The sequence below is a fragment of the Molothrus ater genome, chromosome 6 (genome assembly GCF_012460135.2).
Source record: "Molothrus ater isolate BHLD 08-10-18 breed brown headed cowbird chromosome 6, BPBGC_Mater_1.1, whole genome shotgun sequence".
NCBI lineage: Eukaryota > Metazoa > Chordata > Aves > Passeriformes > Icteridae > Molothrus > Molothrus ater.
The window spans coordinates 52,057,905-52,080,833 of record NC_050483.2 but is presented as its reverse complement, the minus strand read 5'-3'; the positions used below and the strand labels follow the sequence as shown (position 1 = coordinate 52,080,833).

The window sequence follows — 22,929 nt, the reverse complement described above, 5'->3', positions numbered from 1 at the left end:
CTCATTACACCCACACCATCTTCTGGGTCAAGCAGGACACTGGGAAGCTTTGCTGAATTACCTGCCCACTGTTTCCCCAAGATTGCTCTCTAAGCCATTTCCTTCCAAAGCCCAAGCTGGATGTAGAAAGCCAGAGATTTCAGTACTGAGATTCACAACCCTGCAGTTGGGTCATTAAGAGCCCATTGCATTGGCAGCAGTCCAAGTAAGGAAAAGACCCAAAGCACTCCACAAGACTGTCAGTAGCATTAATTTTATTTACCATCCTGTCAGTCTACAGGCTCATCCACAATTCCATATCAATTCCCACATCACTGATGGAAATGCTGATCATCAGTCCTCTCACACATCGCCCTGGATGTCATTTAATTTGGATTCACTATAACGATGCCAAGACTTGTCAGTGAGCTTGAGAGACACTGGAGAGACCTCCTGTCTCCTGATGTTCTTTCACCATCAACCATAAAGCAGATTAGAGAACTCTGCTTGTGATACATTTAGTAAGTGCTCTACAGCCATTGCAGGGTATTGGTGTTTTGGAGGAAGTTCCCATCCTTTGCAAGGAAGGGAATCAGGCTCTCTTGCAATCAGTGCCTAACAGCTCTCTTGAATACATTAGAGCAATAAAGTTATTTCTACCAATCAATCCATTTTTAGTTCCAAAAAAACAAAAGCTCCTACCTTCAGCAGCATTTGTTTTTCACAGCTCATTTTTGAGAAGTGTCAGATAGAGACAGGAATACCTGATTCCTTTCAAAAGGATCAGCTCAGATTGACACAAAACAAAGCTATGACCAACCAGCCCCCACCCTGTTCTCTCATTCCCTGCACAGCTGTCCTCTTCCCATCTGCCACCCCAAAGTCCCTTCAGCCACCTCTCACAATGCTCCTTTGGATTTTTACTATTACTAGATACCTAATTTCTTAACTCCATCCCTCTGTATCAAATAGGCACCTGGGAGGTAATTTTTTGTGCCATGTATGGTGCACTAACCTCATACTTCACTTCCCCAAACTCCAAATGAGTATTACTATTTTCTGCTGTACCTCTTTTAGAAGGTGAACTCACTAGTGAGTCGTATACTCTTACTAAAATATTCAATATTTTGAGAAATTCATTCTAGCCCCCCTCTTATAGTTACATTGTTTTCCCCAACTCTTTTACTGTACTAACAGATAACTGCCACCTAGCTTTTATTTATCAATGTCAAACTACTTTTTTAATTACCTCTTATGTTCATGACATCTTCTTAGCAGATATTATATCCTCTCTATGCTCTATATTTCTGTGCCAATTACCACAGAATACTCAGTTAATGATTATTTTACTCTCAATTCCTCCTTTTTCTCCTCCATTCTGTCTTCCCTCTTCAAGAAACCAGTTTCCTATCAGGCAGGAGTTAAAGGTTCCAAAGCTGAGCTGAGATTCAAAAGACATTCAGAGACTTGAGAGGCAGTTACAGGAATCCTATGTCACAGACAACAGTCACTCTTCTGGGTGGTGGCAACTATTTCTTGCTGTTATACCTTTTAAGAGGTTTGTAATAACTGTCAAATACATTCCTCTCCTCATCGGTCTTATTTATTTCAGCATCCAATAGCCAGCAGGGAGCAGACAAGGAGAGAAGGCAAACATGATCCTTTCAAAGCCCTTTTTATCTGCAGATCAGTACCATCATCGCTCTGTAACTTAAGGGGTAACTTGCTCGGTGGAACAAATGCCCCAGGGCAGAGCACAGGCCCTTCATGACAGAGCCAGTTGGTGCACAGTCTCTGCTGCCTTAATTTGCAAATGCCACTACATCTTCACATGTGCCTTATCATGCATCCCAGGCCTTGGGTCTACAGGAAAATCAGGTATTCACTTAATAGTGCCACCACAAAAACTGCAGAGGAACAGGAATGCATGATTCTCATTCTTGGCCCCCGAAATCAGAAAGGATAAAATAAATATTAAAAAAAACAAACCAAGGTATAAGCACAAAGTCAAAATAAGCTCTTTTCAGCTCCCTCCCCCAAAAGTGCTTAGGTTTAGTTACTGCATTCAAACAGCAGCCCTTTAATCAAGGAGCCCTACTTATTCATGAGGAGAACTGTAGCTAGACAAGCCTTTCAAACACTGGTTCTGCCATCTGGCAGCAGCACTGAGACTTGTTCCCAGACACACACAGAGCGCTGTTAATTGCCCTCACGTGGACTTGCAAGGCACTGCAATTGTTCTGGAATTTAAAACCTCCATGGGCTCCAGATGTGGATTTGTCTTTGTGGAGGAAAAGGTACTACTAATTACCAAATATTTCCCGGACCCCCCCACCCCCAAGCACTTTTCATTTTGCTCTCCCCCGTTATTTTTTTGGTCTTCTACAGCACCAACAGCAAAAAAAAAAAAGTCGATTGTGTAGGTCTGCAGATCAGTAGCTTAAAAAATTCATACCATGGAATAATGTTTGTCACATTTCTCTTGCTTTCCTTGTCCCCGTGGATTTGACACTGAGCAGCTGCCCAGTGGAGAACAAAGATCATCTGGGGATTGCTTTGTAGGCTTTTCTTTTTTCAAATTAATTTTAATTTCATAATGGAAAGGTCACAGACATAAGCTCTCTACCAAAAGTGGCAACTTTGCATTCTTGAAGTGATACATGTAAGGAAAGAAGGGAATAAAAGTAGTGGAAGAGACTTACATTTTGCTTCAGACAGATTCTGGTTAGGTGACCAGACCAGCATGCCGAGATTCTCTCTCTCCTGACTTCGCCTTGCAAGTTTGGCTTAAGAGAAAACAGATACAAACCGAGTTACAGAGAAAGTAATTTCAGATGCAAAATGGATACAAAAACGACTTATCACACATCTGCAACTTTTAATCAAGATATAAAACCCATCCACAGAGTTAAAACCCCATCTTCCCATTCAGACCTGAGGCTTTTCCTTGTTTCTTCAATGCATCAGCCTCTACATAACATGACAGATACTGCACACTCTCATGCAGTACACTAAGCAGCATACGTTAGATCTAAATTAAAAGTTAATTAATGTTTCTCTTCCAGCACACTTGATTATTTTTCTTCCAGCCATCATTAAATGAAAAAGGGAGGAGCTAGGCTCAGGCAGCAGGCTCCAAGCACTGGACATCATGAGACTGCAGGGTGCAGACAGATTAACCCTTTGGGGTAGGCACATGCACAAAACCTCCCACACTACACTTCTGAGCACCTCCTGCTCTGTCCCGGCAGCCCCTCTGTGCCTCCATGCCCCATACAATCAGGAATGCCCACCCAGGTGACACTGGGTCCCTCAGGTCACAGTCAGGTCCCAGTCTCAACTGCTCCAGAGAAATCCAAATGCATCCACATCCACACTGAGACACGAACCCACACTCAGACAACAAGTCTGTTTTTAACCAGCTTAACACCTGGCTGGCAGCAGAGCTCTGAAAGTCTCAAGTGAAGATCTACAGCTGCACATAGTTTGAAAAAGCAACTTCAAACTAAGGTATGTTTCAAGAGCAAGCTCTTGTCAATTCTGATGATGTTCGGTCACAAGCAGTCAAAAGAGGAGGAGGAGGAAGATGAAAAGAGAAAAAAGGAACTCCCTCCTTTGAGTCAGCACACACACAGCCAGCCCAACCACCCGCCCTGGCAGAGAGAAACTTGCAAATCTTGTTATAAATGAGTACCTGCAGTACTATTTCCACTACAAAATGCCACATAACGCTCAAGTTTTATGCAATATTTCAACACAATGCTATTTTCTCTGTGCTGTGCAATTAGACATATAACCACCATTTCATGATGCATTAAAACAGGACAGAAAAGATCTAGTAACACAAAGGTTACATTACAGTACTATGAACACTCATGGTTTCACCACTGTTTTTAACCTGAAATCTGCTCAGCTAAGAACAGTCAGGGTTCAGATGACAAAAATATTTTAACATTAAATTTAAAGTACAAATAGCACATATTAAAAATAACCACCTATCAGCAACATATTTACACTGAACTAGCAGGCTTCTTTCATGATAGAAACCATGATTATCTTTCAGTCAGGTTTTTGGGAACTTTTTAGGGTGGTTAGCAACTGCACTTACAAGGTATTTTGCACGCTCAGCATGTTCATTATTTTCTAAACTAGGCAAAAAAAAAAAAAGGAGTGAGAAGAGACAACATCCTCTGTTGGCAAGAGATAGGAGGTGAAGACCAGACACAGAACACAAAGAGTGTCTGAAATTAAAATTACAAGTCTTGAAAACTTTGGCATTAAATTTTACCTTCTTCCTCATTTCAAGTCTAGGCTAGAATGCAAAGGAGTCAACCTAAAGCCTCCCCTTTATCAAATTTTTCTCTTCAGTTTCCTTATCAAGGACGGCCTGTTCTACTGAAGTCAAACATGGGGTTCATAGAACAGAAGAGTAAAAAGTCTCTCTCCTTACTTTAACCTACATTGAAAAGCACATTCTTATCCCATAAAAATACTCAAAGACAGCAATCATCAGTCAGGTGTCCGTGAATATAAACACTTCCATCCAAATCCCAACACACCCCCAGTACCCACAGCAGCTCAGGAGCCTGATGCCCAAACACTGCCAAGTGAGCTGTGACACCAGGCAATGTCAGCCTGCCTTTAGCAGAGAACCCACCTAAATCAGGAAAAGGAAAGTTTTCTCCCTGTTTAGCAGTCTGACCCTCCTCTGCACATCAGGTGCACATCCCAGCCCAGCTGCCCCTGTCAGGAGCAGGGCTCCATTAGCTCAGCTCAGCCACAGTGGGTTGGGTGAAGTTTCACCTCCCATGGTTAAAACCCCAAGTCAGGCTCTGGGGCATTGCAGAGGGAGCCCCACAGCCCTTCCTGGCTGTGACCTGAAGCAGCCCTAGGAGGTGATACCCAGTGCAGGGAGGTGCTGCAGGACCTCATGGCATCCAAAAGCAGCGTGGCCAAACGTGTTCCTCATGCTGCTCCACAGCTCCACAACAGGAACTCAGGAACCCTCTCTGCCAAGGAAATGCCTTGGGTAAGGAGCTACCTCCTTCCAGCCAGGCATTCCCTCCCTGGGCATCACACACAGAGGTGCCTGCAGATGCTGGGCTTCGTGCCACCCTCAGGACTCCCTTCTGCCCAATTGCCACAGCCCAATGTCTTCCTCTCTCCTGCCCCTCTGTAGCACCAACCAGCCAAATTACACTGGGCTCATCAAAGGGTGTGAAGCAGCACCTCCAGTGTTCCTGCAACTTGTCCCCTGCTCCACCTCTCCACCCAAGCCCACACCTATCCACCCTCAGGCCTCATTCCTTGACAGTCCAAGGCACACAGTAGGGTTATGCTGAAACTCCTACTTTTCTGCAAAGGGCAGAAGCACCTAAAGGCAACACACATAGAAAGATGGGAGTGGGGGGCTCCTCAAGCATCCACAAAGGCTGATTCTCCCTCCCTACATTCCAAGATGCTTGCCAGGTCCTTCACCTTCCAGGACCACATCCTCCCCAGCACCCCTTCTCAAGGCCACAGCCCCACATTTACTGTGCCTCATCTGCAAGGCAGACATGACAGGCATTCTTCCAGTACAGTACTGACCCCACCACAAATATACACAGCATAAGTACTCTTACTGCATGATGTACCAACAAAAAGCTTAAGAGCTTGCTCAGAATTTGGAATCACATTGAAATGAAATGACTGCTTCAGAGCAACAGCCACAAGAGCAGAAGAGGGGCCTCAGAGCAGAGTGGCTGCTCCATCCCTTTATAGCACCATTCCAAGCACAGCTGCAATGCTCACCAGCACTGTCCCATGCTTCTGAACAAGGACTACCAGGACAAATTCTGACATTCTGCACTTCAGTGATAAAGCTGTAAAGATAATTCAATTTAATCTGTTGCATATTTCATGTAAAAATAGCCACGTAAGAAGGGCAAGGGTTACTCTTTTTTTAGGAGAGCAGATCAATTTAGGATCAATGAGGTTTGCTTGTTTAAGCAACTGCAGTTGAACCAGTGCAACCTGTGCTTAGAGAAGCTGTATAGTGGCAGACAAGAAGATCTGACATTTCAGGTAATCCTGCACTTTCATTTTGCTACCCACCAGGTATTTGTAAAGTCTCTGCCACAGCCATTAGCTCCATGTCAGTTTTATGGGAGCGAACACTCTGCAATCACTTTCCCACTGTTGGCTTTCCCAATTGTCCCAAGTCTGTCTGGAATCATGGTTGCTTCCTCCAACAGGAAAACGTTCTACTACAAGCAGCACCCCCTAAATTTTGTTCCACTATCAGAATTCACAGGGAATGCAAACTTCCAATGCCTTACCCAGACAGAGAAGTGCAGCCCCAACCAGGCACAGTATCATGTTGCTTTTTCCACAGCAGTTACCATATCTCTCTCTTTTCTTACCACTAGAATATAACCCTACTCCACAGACTATACACTAAAATTCAGGAGAGAACCAATCCAGCCTAAAATTCACTTTGAGAAGAAAATATTATTTTAAAAGTTTGTCCTATTTTACAGATGTGGTTTACTGCACAAGTCCAAAAAGTTCTACTGTGGAAGGAAGGAAATGAAGCAGAGCAGAAGACATATATATCAATATTATTCTAATGTGTTGTGGGGGCTTTTGGGTTCCTCCCCCCTGAGTGGGGGAGGACACATCTCAAAACCAGTCTGCAGAAATACCTTGATTTACACAGGAGAGAAATGACACAGCCCCTTAATTTCCCATCACTTTTACCCAAAGACTGAGGCTCTCCATCCCTGGGGGCTCCCTGAGCTAATGCACCTGGCACATGCAAGAGCAGCGCACTGCAAGATTTGGAACCCTGATCCACAGCAGCTAAGGCTCTCCTCACCTCTACCCAGGAGCTGTCAAGCCAGGACATCTGCTAGGAAAAGGGAAACAGGGATTTCTCCAAACAGGAACTACCAAAGGTCACTGTAACAGTGTACATCCATCAAGCCCCCACTACAGATCAGAGAGTACTTTCCCTGTGCTTCTGACCTCTCCCAAATTTCAAGTTAGCCATGGAAAAAGTGGAATCAGAAGATTCAAGAGCACCACTGCAAAAGAGCATTGTTTCCCCTTCCACCATCTACTTGACAAACCAAAGCAGGGGATCCACCTGAGCTTTAAAAAAATGAAAGTAATCCAACAAAAAAAGCTATTAGCTTTAACTCCATACGAGTTCCCGGATTCCTACCACATACATTTAGAGACAAGAAGAAGAGTAAGGAAGCAGGGACAGCCAGGATACCTCCCTCACCCACAGCACCAATTTAAACCATCTAAAGGACCACGGGTGGAATGGACACCATACACAAGGAGAGTGCAGGAAGGCAAAACACTGCCTGCAAGCAGGAGCCCAGCACTGAGCAGCTCCAGCCTGACACTTCAAATTTTATTTTTTCTTCTCCAAGTTGGAGAAGAAACATGCCAGAATAAACTCAGTAGGAGCAGAGGCCTCTCAAAGAGGCACCAATCACTCTGTCATCTGTTATTTTGCTTCTGTGCAAGGCAGCAGTGCCAGCTCCCACTCGAGTTCCTGCACTTGAGGGACCTGCTCCGTCTCACAGCTCTCCCCAAGGATGCTGCATGATCCAGCTACAGCTGTGAGCCATTCAGGAGCTTTACTTTTCCTCTGGACACCTGGACTGACCCCTGGAGAAATGATACTCACCTCCTGCAGATGTCAAGACACATTTTGCTCCTAGCTGCATCCTGCCCAAGTCAACCTGAGGCTTGGGCAGGATGCCTCCAGCATTTTTCCTTCTCCATAACCCTCTCAGTAGTCTCTGATGTTTTTGCTGTTGCTGTTTGCACAAGGCATTTCAGAGCTATTGAAACCCTCTGGATTTCAAAGCAAAGCACAGTAACACATGACTGTGTGAGGGCACTGCAACACACACCATGGAGAGTGGGACCCTGCTCTAGTCAGCTGCTGCTGTTATTTAGAATAAGGTAACTCAGAAGAGTAGGTCCACAGTCAGGTGCTGGATACAAACACATCCTTCTGTACCTTCTCTAGGAAGCAAACATGAGCCTCAAACCAAAGTTTAAAAGCAGTTGCCATAAAACTACAGGCAATTCTTCAGGCACTGATCTTTTGCAAAACAACAGGTAAGAATATACTTCCAGATCTGAACAATGTCTTCCATGAAGTTAATAAAGGTTATACAACAACTGAAATACCCAAGGTGAAGGATGGCAAGATTCCCACCTACAAAAGCTATTGCTTCACTAACAGCACTTACTGATCTCCCCCAGCTGGTACTAACTCATTTTTAAATCACACATTGCAGATCTTAAAAGAAAGTGTAAGAAATATCTCCTCCTTGTAATATGCAACCCTGAGCATTAGATATATAAAACATGCATTGTATAATATCCAAAGGTGAAGAGATGCTTTTATTGTTTGGAAGAGCTGGAGCTGCCATACAATAACTTAGCTGCTGAATGCTTCTTAAAGCAGTTTTGGATCAAGTCTAATGTATTTACTTCTAGTGAAGTGAGATTAAACAAGTGCTTCCATTCCCAACCCTGCATTTTCTTTATCAATGCAGAACTTAAATTTATTGCATAGTGTAAAATTCCCTGTTTACAGTACCCATGATGGCTGTTAAACAAATAAGACAAGGGAGGCACAAGCTCCCATAGTACAAAAAAATTCTCTTATGGGTACACTGGTATTACTCAGGCTCACAGTGTAATTGTAAATGCACAGCTGTGGTACAATAGCACAACACCTATGTGACACAAGAGAATTCAAACAAAATTCAGAGTCAGAAGAAAAGCTTTTTCTACCTTCCTTCCTCACTACTGGCACTGGTGTCCCAAGCAGCAACTCAAAGGCATTTGAAGAACTTTGCTGCTCATCTCCACTTCCTCCTGCATGTGACTTCTCCCTGAGTCAGCAGATAATGCTTGTGATCCCCTTTCATTCGTGTTTTCCAAGGACTGCCTAGTCATAGCAGCTGGTACTTCATAGAAATACCATCACTGAACAGACTATAGCAGCATTAAATGAAACAGAACTGGAATCCTGCAAACTGAGAAACATTTTTTAATTAAAAAGCTATAAATGAAGCAGCAGTTAGCTCTTCCTATACATGACTACACCCGGCTGGCACTATAATCTATATGCAAATAAAGTTCTGAGGGCATTTTTGTATCTGCCTAGGGAAACAAAAGCAACTATTTGGGTTTCTATACAGAGCAGCAGCACTAGAAACATGGGGTGAAGAGCATTACTGCCTCAAAGTGACTGAAGGTGCTGTGCTACAAAACCCCACGGTATCATGTTACAACTGTGAGCAAAATACTGCTTTAAAAATTATCCAGTTAAAGATTAATCACCCAGCAATGATTACAAAGGTCACTTTGCAGTGATAAAAATTATTACCATTAGAAGAGCTGAAAGAGAAAATGAGAAAAAGCATAGATAGCAATAGTTGCCTTTTCTCTAAAGTAATCAAGTTCAATCCATCCTAAGTTTAAACTTTGCAACTTTGTATTATTATTTTTAAACCTTTTAAGAACACATCTGACCCAAGATGCCTTTCCAGTTTAACACCCAGCAGTAACACAAAAGCTGTGCCCTACATTCTGCCCACAGCCCAGGCCAGAACGAACAATAAAGCCAGAACAGATGTTGAGGCCTTGCCTTGTATTTTCTTCTTGAATAATATGAGTCTGCTCATTCTCTCCTGCAAGCAGGTGGCACCAATGTGCAGCCATAGATGAGGTCTGAATAACTATATACAAGCAAACAGCCTTTCAATATGCACTTTAAGTGTGCAAAATTTTCTACACCCATACAATTCCAACCTGACCTCTTCAGGGAGTTCTGCACACATAAGCCCTGCAATCCATACCTGAGCAGGAAGCACATTACCCCACCAGGAACATGAATATAGCCCTGCACATGCTTAGCATTGAGCAGCACACCTCTGCTAATCACTACGGGCTTTTGTCTAGACATGGCTGGGGTTTTGTACTGAAACCTGAAAGGGTTAGGGTTTTTTTAAGGAGCAAGTATAAAATTAAGAGGACAGAAAATGCACATTTGATCAAGATTGTATCAGACATCTCTTGCAAGCCTTTTAAAAACACCATCCACTTTTTTTTTTTTTTTAAGGAGGACAGCTGCTAACTATACCACAGCAATCCTGAATGCACAGCCAGAAAGCAGCAACCAGAACAAAGCCAAAGCCTGCAGCACTCGTGTCACACTGAGCTGATGAGGCTCACCTGCCCTCCCATGCACACTTCTCCCTGCTCCATGGCTTCTGTCCTCCCCAGCACTGACCCAACAAGATGACACTTCTTTCCTTCCTTCCTTTTTTCCTTTCCACACTATTCCCCTTCCATTCTCATTCAGGTGACCAAAAAGTTACACAAGAATGCCTACATGCACACATACAGAATTTAACACACAGAAAAGGAACAACAATAACACAGCAGTTTCCTCAAGTGCAAGGTCTTGTGCTGCTGACAAACATCTAGACACTGCTAAATCTATTTGAAGCCAAAGAACCTACTGATGAGGAAGCAAAGATAAGAAACAAATCCTCTCTTTCCATCACAGATCTTGATTCTGCTGCCTCCCCTGATCTTTGACAATCAGCAACTCCTACATGCACAGCTCCACATTCATACAGCCTCCCAATTCTTTACTAAGCTAGCCCTCAGCTCTTCCCACCCACTGAACATGGTCCTCTGCTGTGCTCCTTTAAGAACAAGAGCAGCTGCTTGGGCCAGTCCTGCCCATTATTCACAGGCAGCACTTAGGAATAACAAGACCAGGACCAGCAGAGAGACTTCCTGAGCCTGGTACTGTATCTGCATCACTGGATTTAATGGCCCTACGTGGAAGGAGGGAGTAAAAAAAAAAAATCCATCAAATAGACTAATCCTTTTTGAACCCATTTGTAATTTTGGCATCTACAACATCCTGTGGCAGAGTGCTTCAATTTAATTATATGTTTGTTGTCTGAAGGAGAACAAAGAAAGCCCATGCACACACTCCCCTCTCTACTCTAAAGCTGCTACCCAGTCATTTCATTTGGTGGCCCCATTTCCTGCCTTATGAGGAGCAGAGAATAACTGCACCCTGTTCACCTCATTCGTGCCTCTTATTGTTTTACTGATCTCCTACTACACATTCTTACTCATCTGCTTTCCAAGAGAGACAGTCCAGGCTTTTCTGCTTCTCCCTCGTATGGAGATGGGAAACAAGAACAATTCCTGTACTTTAGTTATCTTACAGCTCTCAGCAGCATGTACACATGGGGGAGGGATGGGAATGGGACACAATCAGAACTGTACACAGTGTTCAAAGAGAGGGTACAACACAGGATTTATAAAACATGCCATAATGAGGTGTTATTTTGTTCTCAGATGCTTTCACAACAGCTTTTAACAATACACTTGCTTTTCCATTATTACCATTGAGTTGATGAAAAAAAACACTGTCTACCAAGATCTTTATCTGGAAAGGCAATACCAGATTTGAAGACCACTGCTGTACAAACTGTTAAGGGCAGTTTAGAGACCACTACTGCACACACACAGTTACAGGCTGTTCCACCCTACCCTCCCCCTCAATATTAGTTAGCACATACCAAGTGCCACCTGTCCACAAGACTGAACACGTTGCCCATTCCCTCCATTCAGCAGATGCCCACACTCCCTCCCCACCTGCTGCCCCCTCCTCCCTTTCACATACTGTTTTCTGACAAGAGGGCAATCCAGCTGTTAGTAGTAAAAATAAGGTGAGAAACAGAAATAACAAGATACATAATTTGAAATGGGGAATACACAAGTGTTGCTTTACTTGGAGAGTGACAAGTGCAGAGTGACTCCTCTCCAACCCTCAGGTACAGGACACCCTTGGCTTCCTAAGGCTTCTTTCCCCGGGAAAAGTGGCACAAGGAGCAAGAAGCCAACAGAAAAGTTTCTCAGACCTTCCATCTCCCCCTCTTCCCTTTCCTGTTAAACAGCAATGCTGCCTAGACCACCAATTCAAGTAGTCCCCATTCCTCAGCTCAGGCCACCCTTTTCCATTCCCTGGCAAGACATACAGGCAGCATTTTACTCATCTTTCCCACACATTAAGAACCAGCTGGCCTGTTTCTATTGCCCAATGCAAGAAAAAACTAAAAAAGTCTCAAGTGCTCACTAAGCACAAAGTACTTTTTGGTATTTTTAGCAACACCTCTTCCCTTCCCACCCATTTAAAGTTCACGACAGCCTTCTTTTCAGATAGCTTAAACTGATTAGTGGAAGTAACAAGTGGCTAGGAAGAACCAATGACATAAAATGCAGATTCCCGGTGATCAGAGTGACTGGTTTTTGTTTTTTGGGTTTTTTTTTCCCCACTTCCAAACACTGTGCCAGGATGACAGTCAGGAACAGATCTGACTAACTAGAACCCAGTCTCCAAAGAGTATGGGATGTGGGTACCTCTCATCCTCATCCCACACCTCAGGAGATCAGAATACATTTAAAAAACTAATGACCGCTATTCTCAATGGTTTACAAAATAAGGCTGCTGGACACACATGTTACTGCTTGGCAAGACAATACAGTGAAGGACAAGCAGACAGGACATATTCATGTCTGCATCCAGACAAGAGTCCACCCAAAAGGACAACAGAGAGAAATTCCATGTTACTCTGCTCTTGCAGTACCAATTTTACACAGTCAAATGAACCAATCAAGCACACTCAGCTCTCAAAGACAGTAAAGCTTTGTCACATTATTATTCTTTAAAACCTGGGTCAAACACCAACACTTTTCAAGGCCACAAGCAGGAAAACCCATCACACAACAGTGGCAATCACATCTTCCAAACTCAGCTGAGTGCTCTGATTAGGCTGGACATCCACCAAGGAAGGCACCACCATGGTACCCCCTGATGGAGGCAGTGCCCTCCAAGAGCAGCAGAATCAGGCCCTGCCGGCACGCCCAGGAGAGGCCTGACCTCTGTGCTGAAGTCACCTAAACTATCCCATTTCTACCCAAAGCTGGTTTCATAGCGGTGGCCTGGCTGGCAGAGCTGTGGAGACAGCAGCCTCTGAAAAGGGGACACAGTGTCCTCTCCCAACCCAGCCACCTACAGAAACAGATACCTGTCCCCAGGCCAACGCCAGCATACAAGAAGCTTATACATCAAATCCCACCCAGCACTGAGTCATGCACGATGTGGTGTGCAACTGCAATCAACAGGCTGCGAGCATGCCCGGTTTAACCCACACAAATCCGACTTCTAAACGTCTGTGACAGTTGCATATCCTCCTCTCACCCCCATCCATGACACCCTTCCAGGTCCTTATCCTCACAGCACCCCTACCAGCAGATGAGAGCTTTTATCAACACACACACACGCAAAGCTGACTGCTGGGCTCGCAGAGGCTGATGAGGTTTCCCCAACCCCATATAAGAGCCCTGACTGTGGCTCATTCTCCCTCATCACCCCACTCTCAGAAATGCTGAAATCAAATAGGGACCCACAGATAACACATTTGTGATATTTCAAACCAGATCTTGAAAACTCAGTCTGCTTCCAGCTCTCCTCGGAGATGACTGGTGCATTCATTAGCCCACAAGCTCCCCAAGGTACAGACAGTCCCTCTCCTTTTGTCTGCATGGGGCCCACCTCCACAGGGTGCTGTAAGGATAATATTCATACCCAAAAAACACAAAGTCAGATTTAACATGCCCTTGAAATGCAGGCGGCTCCCGGATCACAATTTTCCAACAGATTTCACAAGTTAGTTTGTTTTTTCCCCATTTCTGCCAAACTCAGAGGCGCAGTACTGACTATAATTAAAACATAGCTAACAACCATGGCATCCTGGTTTTAACATTCAACTTTTACTAAAAGACTATCCAAAACAACTTATCTGGTTTCTCTCCTTCTCCTGCCTTCAAAGAATCTCAGAACTAGCTTGTCCTGCATCTACATTAATAATCAGAGCAAGAACACCATGTGATAACAGGAGAGGCTAAGCAATCCATCACAGCTGCACACCAAGCACTGCCTTGCACTCACCCTGCAGATTCCCACTTCGTGCTGAACCTAGCTGATCCTAAAAGGTGCCAAGTAACAGCGAGCCAAGCCCTGGAGACACAGGCTCTGGGCATTAAGCAGCAGCAAGTACACTTGCAGCCCAGAGGAACAAAACAGGGGCAGAGCTCTGCAAAGACGCTGGATTTTCCTGAGCTGCCTCTGCTTTAGGATTACAAACGCTCCTTCTGCAGTGCCAGCATTTGCATACCACAGCATATTTACAAAGAAATCAATCGGGACACAAGCCCGGAGGTGAACACGGAGAAGAGGCCCGCAGCACTCGGGGCAGCCTGCAGAAAAGCTCGTGGCTTTCTGCTCAGTCGCTCCAGGGAAAGGCAAACCGGCCGTGAAATAACAGGCAGGATCCCCTTCTCCACCCTGCTTAACAAAGAGCACACAAGTTTCAGGCGCAGGGCCCTACAGACTCTCAAACGCAGCCACCACGTGGTGAGCGAGCATCAGGAGCAGAGCTCACACAAAGAGCCCAGAAGCAGCAGGAGACGGGGGAGAGGGCTGGGAAAGCCTCGGCAGCCAGGAGGCAGACGGGGGAAGGGGAGAGGCAGGCTCCTTCCCCAGCCATGGCCAGCAGGAAGCGAGCACAAAGGGGACAGCGAGGCCAGGCAGATAAGGAGAAGCCTGCGGAATGCCAGGCTGGCAGTGCAGATAAACTGAGGAGCCAGGACGCTGCTGGAAGGAGCCGAGTGTGGTTTGGTGGAGAGCTGAGGGAGGAACCCGGCTTGGCACTGGAGGGAGAGGAAGGGTTTGCACAGCACTCACCTGAGCCAGAGCATGTCGCTCGCACACTGCAGCACAGCACACACACAGCTACAAAATTAACTTAATTTTACTGTGTTCGGGGCCATTAGTCTCTCCAATCCGAGGAGTGAGATCCTATTCAGCACATAAAGGCTTCTTTATTGAGGCTGAAAATTTTTGTTTTCTCCAATTTGTAGGGTGGGGGGATATCTTTTAGGCATAATTTATGTTCAGGCCAAAATAACCCCTCTAGGCCAAAATAACCCCTCTCTCCTTTTCTTCCAAAAACCATCCTCATCGTGAAAGCAACCAGATCGTCCCTGCATATGTTAAGAGCCCAGAGGTCTTCTTTTCCCTTTCCACAAATTAAAGAATAGAAAAAGCAACAGCAGCAAAAAAAAGTAGTGGCCACCCCCTAGCAGCTGTTTGACAGGAATACAGATGTGCCTCCCTGCACATCAGTTATGCTGCCCCACACTGCTCTCAATAAACTCAGTGTGGCTTCCTAGTTCATTTGCTTCATGCAGTGACTACTGGATAACTCCACAAAAGCAACCAGTGACTCTCCATACTGCACCATATTGAGCTCCAGACACCTAAAGAGGCATTAAGCAATTGTCCCTGTCCTCCTAACTTCAGTGCTACCACCCCGGCCACTGGAACAGACTCTGTATTAACACCTTCTGAGCATCAGTGACCCAAAGTAGTTCCTTGTTCTGCCACCAGTTTGCTTCAAACCCCAACCTCAGCTCCCTCCAGCTTGTACAGAAGTGCTTAATGGGGCTTGTACACATGAATGCAGAAGTTAAAAAAAAAGCGCAGCAACAAGAACAAGGCAGCAAGGGAAACAAAACACGCAGGGACATAAAGAGGACAGAGAGCCTCAGAGGAGGGCCAGTATTTAGAGTTACTAGAGACTGAGAAGCTAAACCATGCTAAGATTGCTGGGTCTTCAAAGGGGGAAAAAAGTCAGCAGAGCATCTTTGAGAACACAACAGCTGTACAGGTGAATATGCAGGCTGGAGCACAGAAAAGCTGAGACATACTGGCACCAGAGAAGAAAGCAGACTGTCAAAACTACAAGACAAGACAGGCCAGTGAATACATATCATTTACCTGTAGCAAGGGGCTCTGCCAAGCATTCTGAGACACTTCTATATTCCTCACCAGAAGAGCTGTGTCCTCTTCACTTCTGTCCTGGCCTGCATTTTCTCCTTAACTTTCCCAGAGCTATTTATTGCTTTTACTGAAAGATGACCATTTTCCCTGACACCTGGATTTTCACAGGCTGCTATTTCAATAAAATACTTTAAAGAACAGACTACAAGAACAGGTACCATGAAACAGGTTGTAGCAACCTCTATTCTTAGTACAGCTGAGCTCTGATCTGTGACCAGGAGCTGAAGGTACTGCTGCAACCCTGTGCATTTCAAAGTCTTTAGTCTTCTGCTCTGTACCACCATTCAAATACAAATTGCTACAAGTCCATTTATATATATGAGGCAAGAATAAGTGTCAAAATAATTTAGGGTACGTTGGTCCTACATACTTCTACTCTTCCTTCTACCTCAGAAAATCCTTCAGTCTCACCTCCCCCCACCACACACACACACAACCCCTCGGCAAGAGCTTTGCACACATTAAACCAACACTTGTTAGCATGGCCAGGGACCCTGCTGAGAGCCTCAGCGCCCATAAGACTCTGATTGGTCTGACTTTCTAACAACAAAGCTATTTGTAGTCAGATATTTATGATACTGGCAGTGATTCTTGGTATAATTAGTAATACCTAGCCTGAATATACAACACCAAAGGTGGAAGAGCCCACAGCCTGTAAAAAATACCAAGCTTCACTTAAAAATACTCAAGAGTAAACCAGCTTCACCGAACAAAACAACTAAAGCTCTTTTCCTGTGCCAGATTTCTGCAGCATGCATTTACTGGGCAGAACAACAAGAACATCTTACTCTGCTTGTTCCTAAGATCCCACCCAAGTGATGCCTGCAGAAGGCACTCCCTGGCTGTACTGGCCCCAAATGCAAGACTCCAAACTCACTCTTGTTAAGACTTCCTACACCTCCACTGCTGCACGAGGGCATCCAGCTGCAACACTGACACGCTCACCATCCCACACCTCCACAGACAGCTCTCCACTGTCCTGCAACAGCTGTGGGAGCTTCCTGCAGGAGAACATACAACAGATGCTCTGTGCAAGACACTGAAGCAGCAGGGAAATAAGATTCCTTGAAGCCCAAGATATATACCATCATTCAGTAGGAACCTGGTCTAAGTTTTCTCAGCAGCAGAATGCTAGATCTTTGCACCCAGATATTTTTTCTGGTATATTAGAAATACATTACATAAGATTCAAACACCACATATATGCGTGTTTTATAGATATATGTGTGTGTGTGTGTATATATATATATATATATATTTTGTATATATACACACACTTTCAATATTACATAAGACTCAAACACAAGCGTTTCTGCTCCAGCAAGGCCTCAACACCAGTAATGCTTGCAAGATTATTGGCACAAGGCAGGGAGACAGAAAAAACCCTAACAATTCCCAGAAATCCAGGATATTCTTCTCCTACAGGTCATGATTATCACAGGTACCAGAACAGGTATTCAGGCTGGTAAGGCACATGCTTGATCAACTCACATGGCCTCCAGAAAAACAGTCCCAACAACAACAGTCTTAGACCTGTAACCACCTTCAGCACAGTACCTCAGACTGCCAAACTGCTGACAGCTGGGCCTTCCCTGTTTCCCTGCCCCCACAGGGAAAGATAGAAGAAAGCTGCTTACAACACTCCATAAAAAACCACTTTCTCATAGCAGTGTTCCAGGTCCACTGCCAGCTGTTCCAGACTTGCAGAACACGACAATTCCACTGCATCCGATGCTGTCTTAAACCAGAGGCATAAACTTACACGCAGTAGAGTTTAGATGTTTGTTGCTGCTGAGTTTGGTCTAAATCTGCAAACAGAGTCCCCTCCAAAAGCTTCTGTTTCTCCTTCTTCCCCCCACCTCACTCCCCCGCCCCTAGACACAACAGTTTGACTACATGCACGAACAGGTTCATCAAAAGACATGATCAGTGCAAGAACAGTTCAACAAGTCCCAGAACCCTGGCATGTCCCCTGACAACCTCAGCAGCTCCTTATGCAACTACCCCGTCAGTATGCAGAAGAGTCACATGAGACTAGCACAGATCCTGGGAGAGCAGGTTTTAAGTTATTCCTGCACAAGAAAAAGGAGTGATAATTAAGCAATGTCTACTAAGATTCCTGGACTATGTTTGAGAGTCCTTCCTCCCCTGACTAGAGCAGTACAACAAGAAAACTACACTGCCTTTTACACAGTTTGTTTAAATATCAGTGCTATCTCCACCAGAGAACTCTGCAGCAATTTCTAGGAAAGATGACACCAGAGCACAGTTTCCACATCCCTGGCTTAGTGCCCTTGAACAGTTCTTTCTGTGCAGAGTCGGCAAGGTTGAAAACTTGTTTCCGTCTGACACTGACTCACGATGCAGCCTCCCCTCCCTTGCAGCCTAACCACGAGCAGAGCCCCGCTGAAGTCACAATGCCTGCAGGAACAGAGGAACTACACATTTTTTCACCAAGCCCCACTTTGCTCAGTTGATGCTACTGAAAAGTTAAAGCTTTCACAACAAGCTCCTCCTTTACCTCTCAGTCCCTAAAACTGGAGGTCATGCGGCAGCAGGCTCAGCGAGTGCCCTGCAGCTCAGGCTCTGTGCAAGGCAAGGGCACGGCGCCTTTGCTCTGCTGCTCAGCCCCTGCAAGGAAACATTTCCCCTGCAGGAGCAGGGCACAGACAAAAGGCACAGGAAACACACCAGGCATGGTATGTAGGAACAAAATGTAAACATTTGTCTCTTACAGCCTTCTCCCGACAGAATACTGCCCAGTGCACACGTGTTGGGTGGTCGGTTGTTGCTCCCTCGTCCAGTTTATGATTTATCATGTCCAACTGTGCCCTGTGATGCTGGCACCTTCCAGAACAGAGAACTCAGTTAATTGTATCAGCCAAGGACGTGCTACCAATACCACTAAGAAAGCAGATTTTTGTGCTTTCAGAAGCAATTCCTCTGCTGCTCCTACAGAACCATCAATTTTGGGCACTAAAACCTTGCCACAAGGGGATGAACTACCTTTTTTTTTTTTTTTTAATAAAGGCAGCAATTATCCTCCCTAGTTTTGCCATTTAGCTATCCTAACAATCATCCAGGCTTCTTGGCTCTCCTGCATAAAACTCTTGAAACTATGGCACATTCCTACCACTTCTGCTGTTGTTGAAAACGTTGTGAGGTTCCCTTGTTCCGCCCATTTCTTTCATTTGGGTGATTTCAGTATCATTCTCAGCTACTAAAAGTAGCACTTGTGATCTGAAAGGGGAACTTCCCCAGCCACCTAAATTCTGGCAGAACAATGTACACACATAGAGGATAGAAGATTCCTTGCTTTGGGTATGTGCTGTCTCCTTATATCATCGTGTAAAGACAATCAGTCTTGTTCCCCTCGTGTGTCATCCAGAGGTGTAATTATTTCTGGAAGTTTGGAAACACAGGGAGTGAAAACTACTTTTTTCTTTCTACCTTCCCCAGAAGTTTTCAAAGGAGTCAACTGTAAGAACTTGGAACTTCACTGTCTCACTTAGGAATGAGAAACATGTCATGCTTATTTGAGTTAACTTATAAATTCCACCAGGTATGCTTTCAAATAAAGCTCTTTAATACAGAGTACATTTGTCACTGTTCAAAGGTGAGACTAGAACATCACAGCACACTGCAGTAATAAATGTATTTGTTGCCAGTTGGTGAATCTCTAAAATGAGACAAAGGAGGGACGAAAAGTGTCAGAAATAGGAAGTATCAATATTGTTAACTCAAACAGAAGGTTAAATATCCTGGAGGCTCTGAAATGGTACATAAATAAAGACCTAGTGTCATAATGCAAACATAAAGAAACAAGCACAACACCCCAGTCTGCATGGAAGGGTCCTTCATTGTGACATGAAAACATCAAGGACAAAAAGTAAATCTGATGCCATGTTATCACTAATTAAATTCATATCTACCAATTTTCCTTTTTTTAAATGAAACATACATTCATATTCATTAGTGACAGAAAACATTCTGAATAACTTAATTTCAACAGTCATTTCCATTTAAAGCATTTCACTTTTAATCTTAAATATATCTCAAGAGTATCTCTTCTGATTTTTCCACAATGGACATGGTGAGAGGAAAGTGGACCCAGAGCTTATAAATTACTGTCTTTCCCTGTCAAGTCCTCACATCAAGTACATAACATCCATGACTTTTCCATTGAGATTAAGAGGTATTTCATGTACTGAATCTTGCCTAGAGAAGTATCTGGCCTTCATGAAACATAATGCCATCATCCATTAATCAGTCCTAGGTGTCTTTTACTTCCAGTTATAAGGATATGTGTTAGTCTGACCCTCTGACTTTGAACCCAGAGTTCGCAAGACATCCATAAAACCATTTTATTCATTTATTAAAACAAACATTGAACCCAAGGGTATTATTATTTTCTTCTCATAGGCCTAAAATATGTGATCCTTGGAATGGGACTTTCTGCATTTCATTACTGATTCATGAAGACCTACCCTGCTAAGTTGCTTTGTGGCCAGAAGCCCCATGTTTTCTCCTCTGAAGCAGCACTACAACAAAAGCTTAGATCACCTGCTGGAATGTTTATGCAGTGCAGTTCTGAAGAAAAAGCTGTATAAAAATGGATTTACTTCTGACTACCATAGGAAGTGACTGAGCATGGAACTAGGATGCTATTGGAAAACCATGTTTTGTTCCCTGGAGCAGAAGTAAGTCATTTTACCTCAGTGCCTCAATTTGCTCCTGCCTTCAACACGGGTGATACTCAGCACTTTGCAGAGGGCTGGAAAGCCTAAGGGCTGTGATCAGGACATTCCACACTCCAGGGCAAAAAGAATTCCTGCACTTCTACAGCCAGGCAAGGACTGATCTTGGGGGGATTTCTCGATGCAGACCACAGAAAGTCAATCCCTGTTACCTCCTGGTGGCTACAGCATCCATCGCACCCAAAGAAGGAATCACCCACTATTAACAGCTCACGAACACAGGCAGATCAGTGTGCCTGCTGAAGAACAACTTCCACAGTAGACTCAACTACAAGAATGTCTCTTCTGAGGCGAAAGAAAAAAAACAACAAACAAAAGATAGAGTCCTGCAGGAGTGCTATTGTGCTTTGAGGTCACATCCCCAGTTATGTCTAATTTTTCCAGTACAGACACCACCAGCAGTTGCATATCTGGTTCCAGTGCTAATGAGAGCAGACACCAGGGTCAGGCCAGTTAACTGGGCAAGTCTCTTGGAAGCTTTGTCCCTTTTGCTTCAGAAAAAGGCCTTTCCAGGGACCCACATATCATAAAATGGCTCCTGGCCAGAGGGGGCAAAACAAAAACAAAAACCATTCACTCCAGCCAGACAAAAGAAAGGTGTCCTTGGGCTCACAGCCTCAGAATGGAGTCTAGTAGGAAATGAGAAGCCTTGACTACCTAGGAAAGTCCACAGCTACCCAAATATTACTTAAGGTTTCACAAAACTCCCTTCTAAATAGGAGAGCCTGTAGGAAAGGAAAAGGAAGACAAAAGCAAGCTATTCAAAAGTGAACTGGACTTCCTCTGTAAGGGTTATAGAGCCTTAACTACAACAGATGAAATTCACAGCCTAGTTCAGCTCACACAGAAGATTTCTAATATAGACCAAGAGTCAGAACCACATGCACATCTGTAGCCAGAGATGTGCTACACAGCTCAAGCTTTACTTAAACTACCACAAGAATATAGCAGGACAGTGATGCCCATATACCTGAGCTACCGACAGGAGTTCATGAAGTTGTTTCTTACACCAGGAGTCTCACTGCAGAGTACAGTTAACTTACCTGTAGCTGCTAAGCCAGGCTAGGACAGTTATGACATAACTCAAATCTCTGTACGCATACAGGGATGAGAGCAAGTTAAACTGAGCAGTTACTGGTGAAAACAGAGCCTCACCACATTATGCCCACTCTAGCACTGCAGGGAGGTTGCTCCATGGTTATACTGGCATGATTGTGTCAATTCAGCAGCAGAACTTCACCAGGAAGCCAAAATCCTCTGTGTTCTTTGGGTGTGCTCCTCAGAGGCTGCTGAACTAAACCTTCCTTTCCTACAGTCAGGTTAAAACAGACAGCAACTTTCGGGCTGAGTCCAAAGATGCTCTGACATTCTGCAATGTCTTTACATATGGTATCTTTGGAGGGAATATTGCCAAATACAACAGAAGAACAAGGCAGGACCAATCCCACCCTCCCTCAAATGCCGTATTTCTCCATAATGAAACTTGATAAATTATTAGATGCCAAGAGAAAGTCTAGCCCTAGCTCACGATGACTGATGGAAAAGGAATTTAATTCTGTCCGGTAAAGTGTTGGATGGAAAAAAAATCAGACTGAACCACCCAGTTATTTACAGCATTGCAGACTTCCTGTTTTGATGCAAGTCAGCAAGATCTTCTGGAAAACCCAGGAACAAAGAGCAGTAGTTCAGGGTGATAAGTTAGTTACAGAGAAGCTAATGATCCATCTCTGTTAAGACTTCAGAATAGAGGAAACTGCATCTATGCCTCTCCTTTTCTAGCACTACTTCAAAAACTAATGCACAGGAAAAAGAAGTTATAAAAAAGTAATAAAGTAATGAACTAGGTACCAGTCATAACAAAGGAGACTATCTCTGCCTTTGGAGTTTTAGATACAGTTCTCCTCCCCTGCTTCCCCCATCCATCCTTCTGTATGTGCCTGAATAAACATCAGTTTATTCCAACCAGGCACTGCCACTCTGTGGTTCCAAGTGCAGAACACCTTTGGGAGACAAGTGGGCAGAAGTGATTCTGACAAGTTCAGAACAGTCTTACCTCCACACCAGGTGAACTGCCTGAAAAAGATCTGCTACTGAAGCAAAAAACTAAAGAAATTAAAACATGACATTTAGGTTCTAGCAATCTTTTTGTTCTTATCATAAAAGCTCTTAGACTACTAAAAA

At 44.3% G+C, this 22,929-nt stretch overlaps 1 protein-coding gene across 1 annotated transcript in view; it reads right to left on the bottom strand.

The window, feature by feature from the left end:
* RCOR1 (REST corepressor 1) overlaps positions 1-22,929 on the bottom strand; it is an 82,093-nt gene that overhangs the window by 38,578 nt on the left and 20,586 nt on the right. The window contains exon 3 of the mRNA XM_036384187.1: positions 2,682-2,765. Coding sequence (XP_036240080.1) covers positions 2,682-2,765 — 84 coding nt within the window. The remainder of the gene's footprint in view (positions 1-2,681; positions 2,766-22,929) is intronic.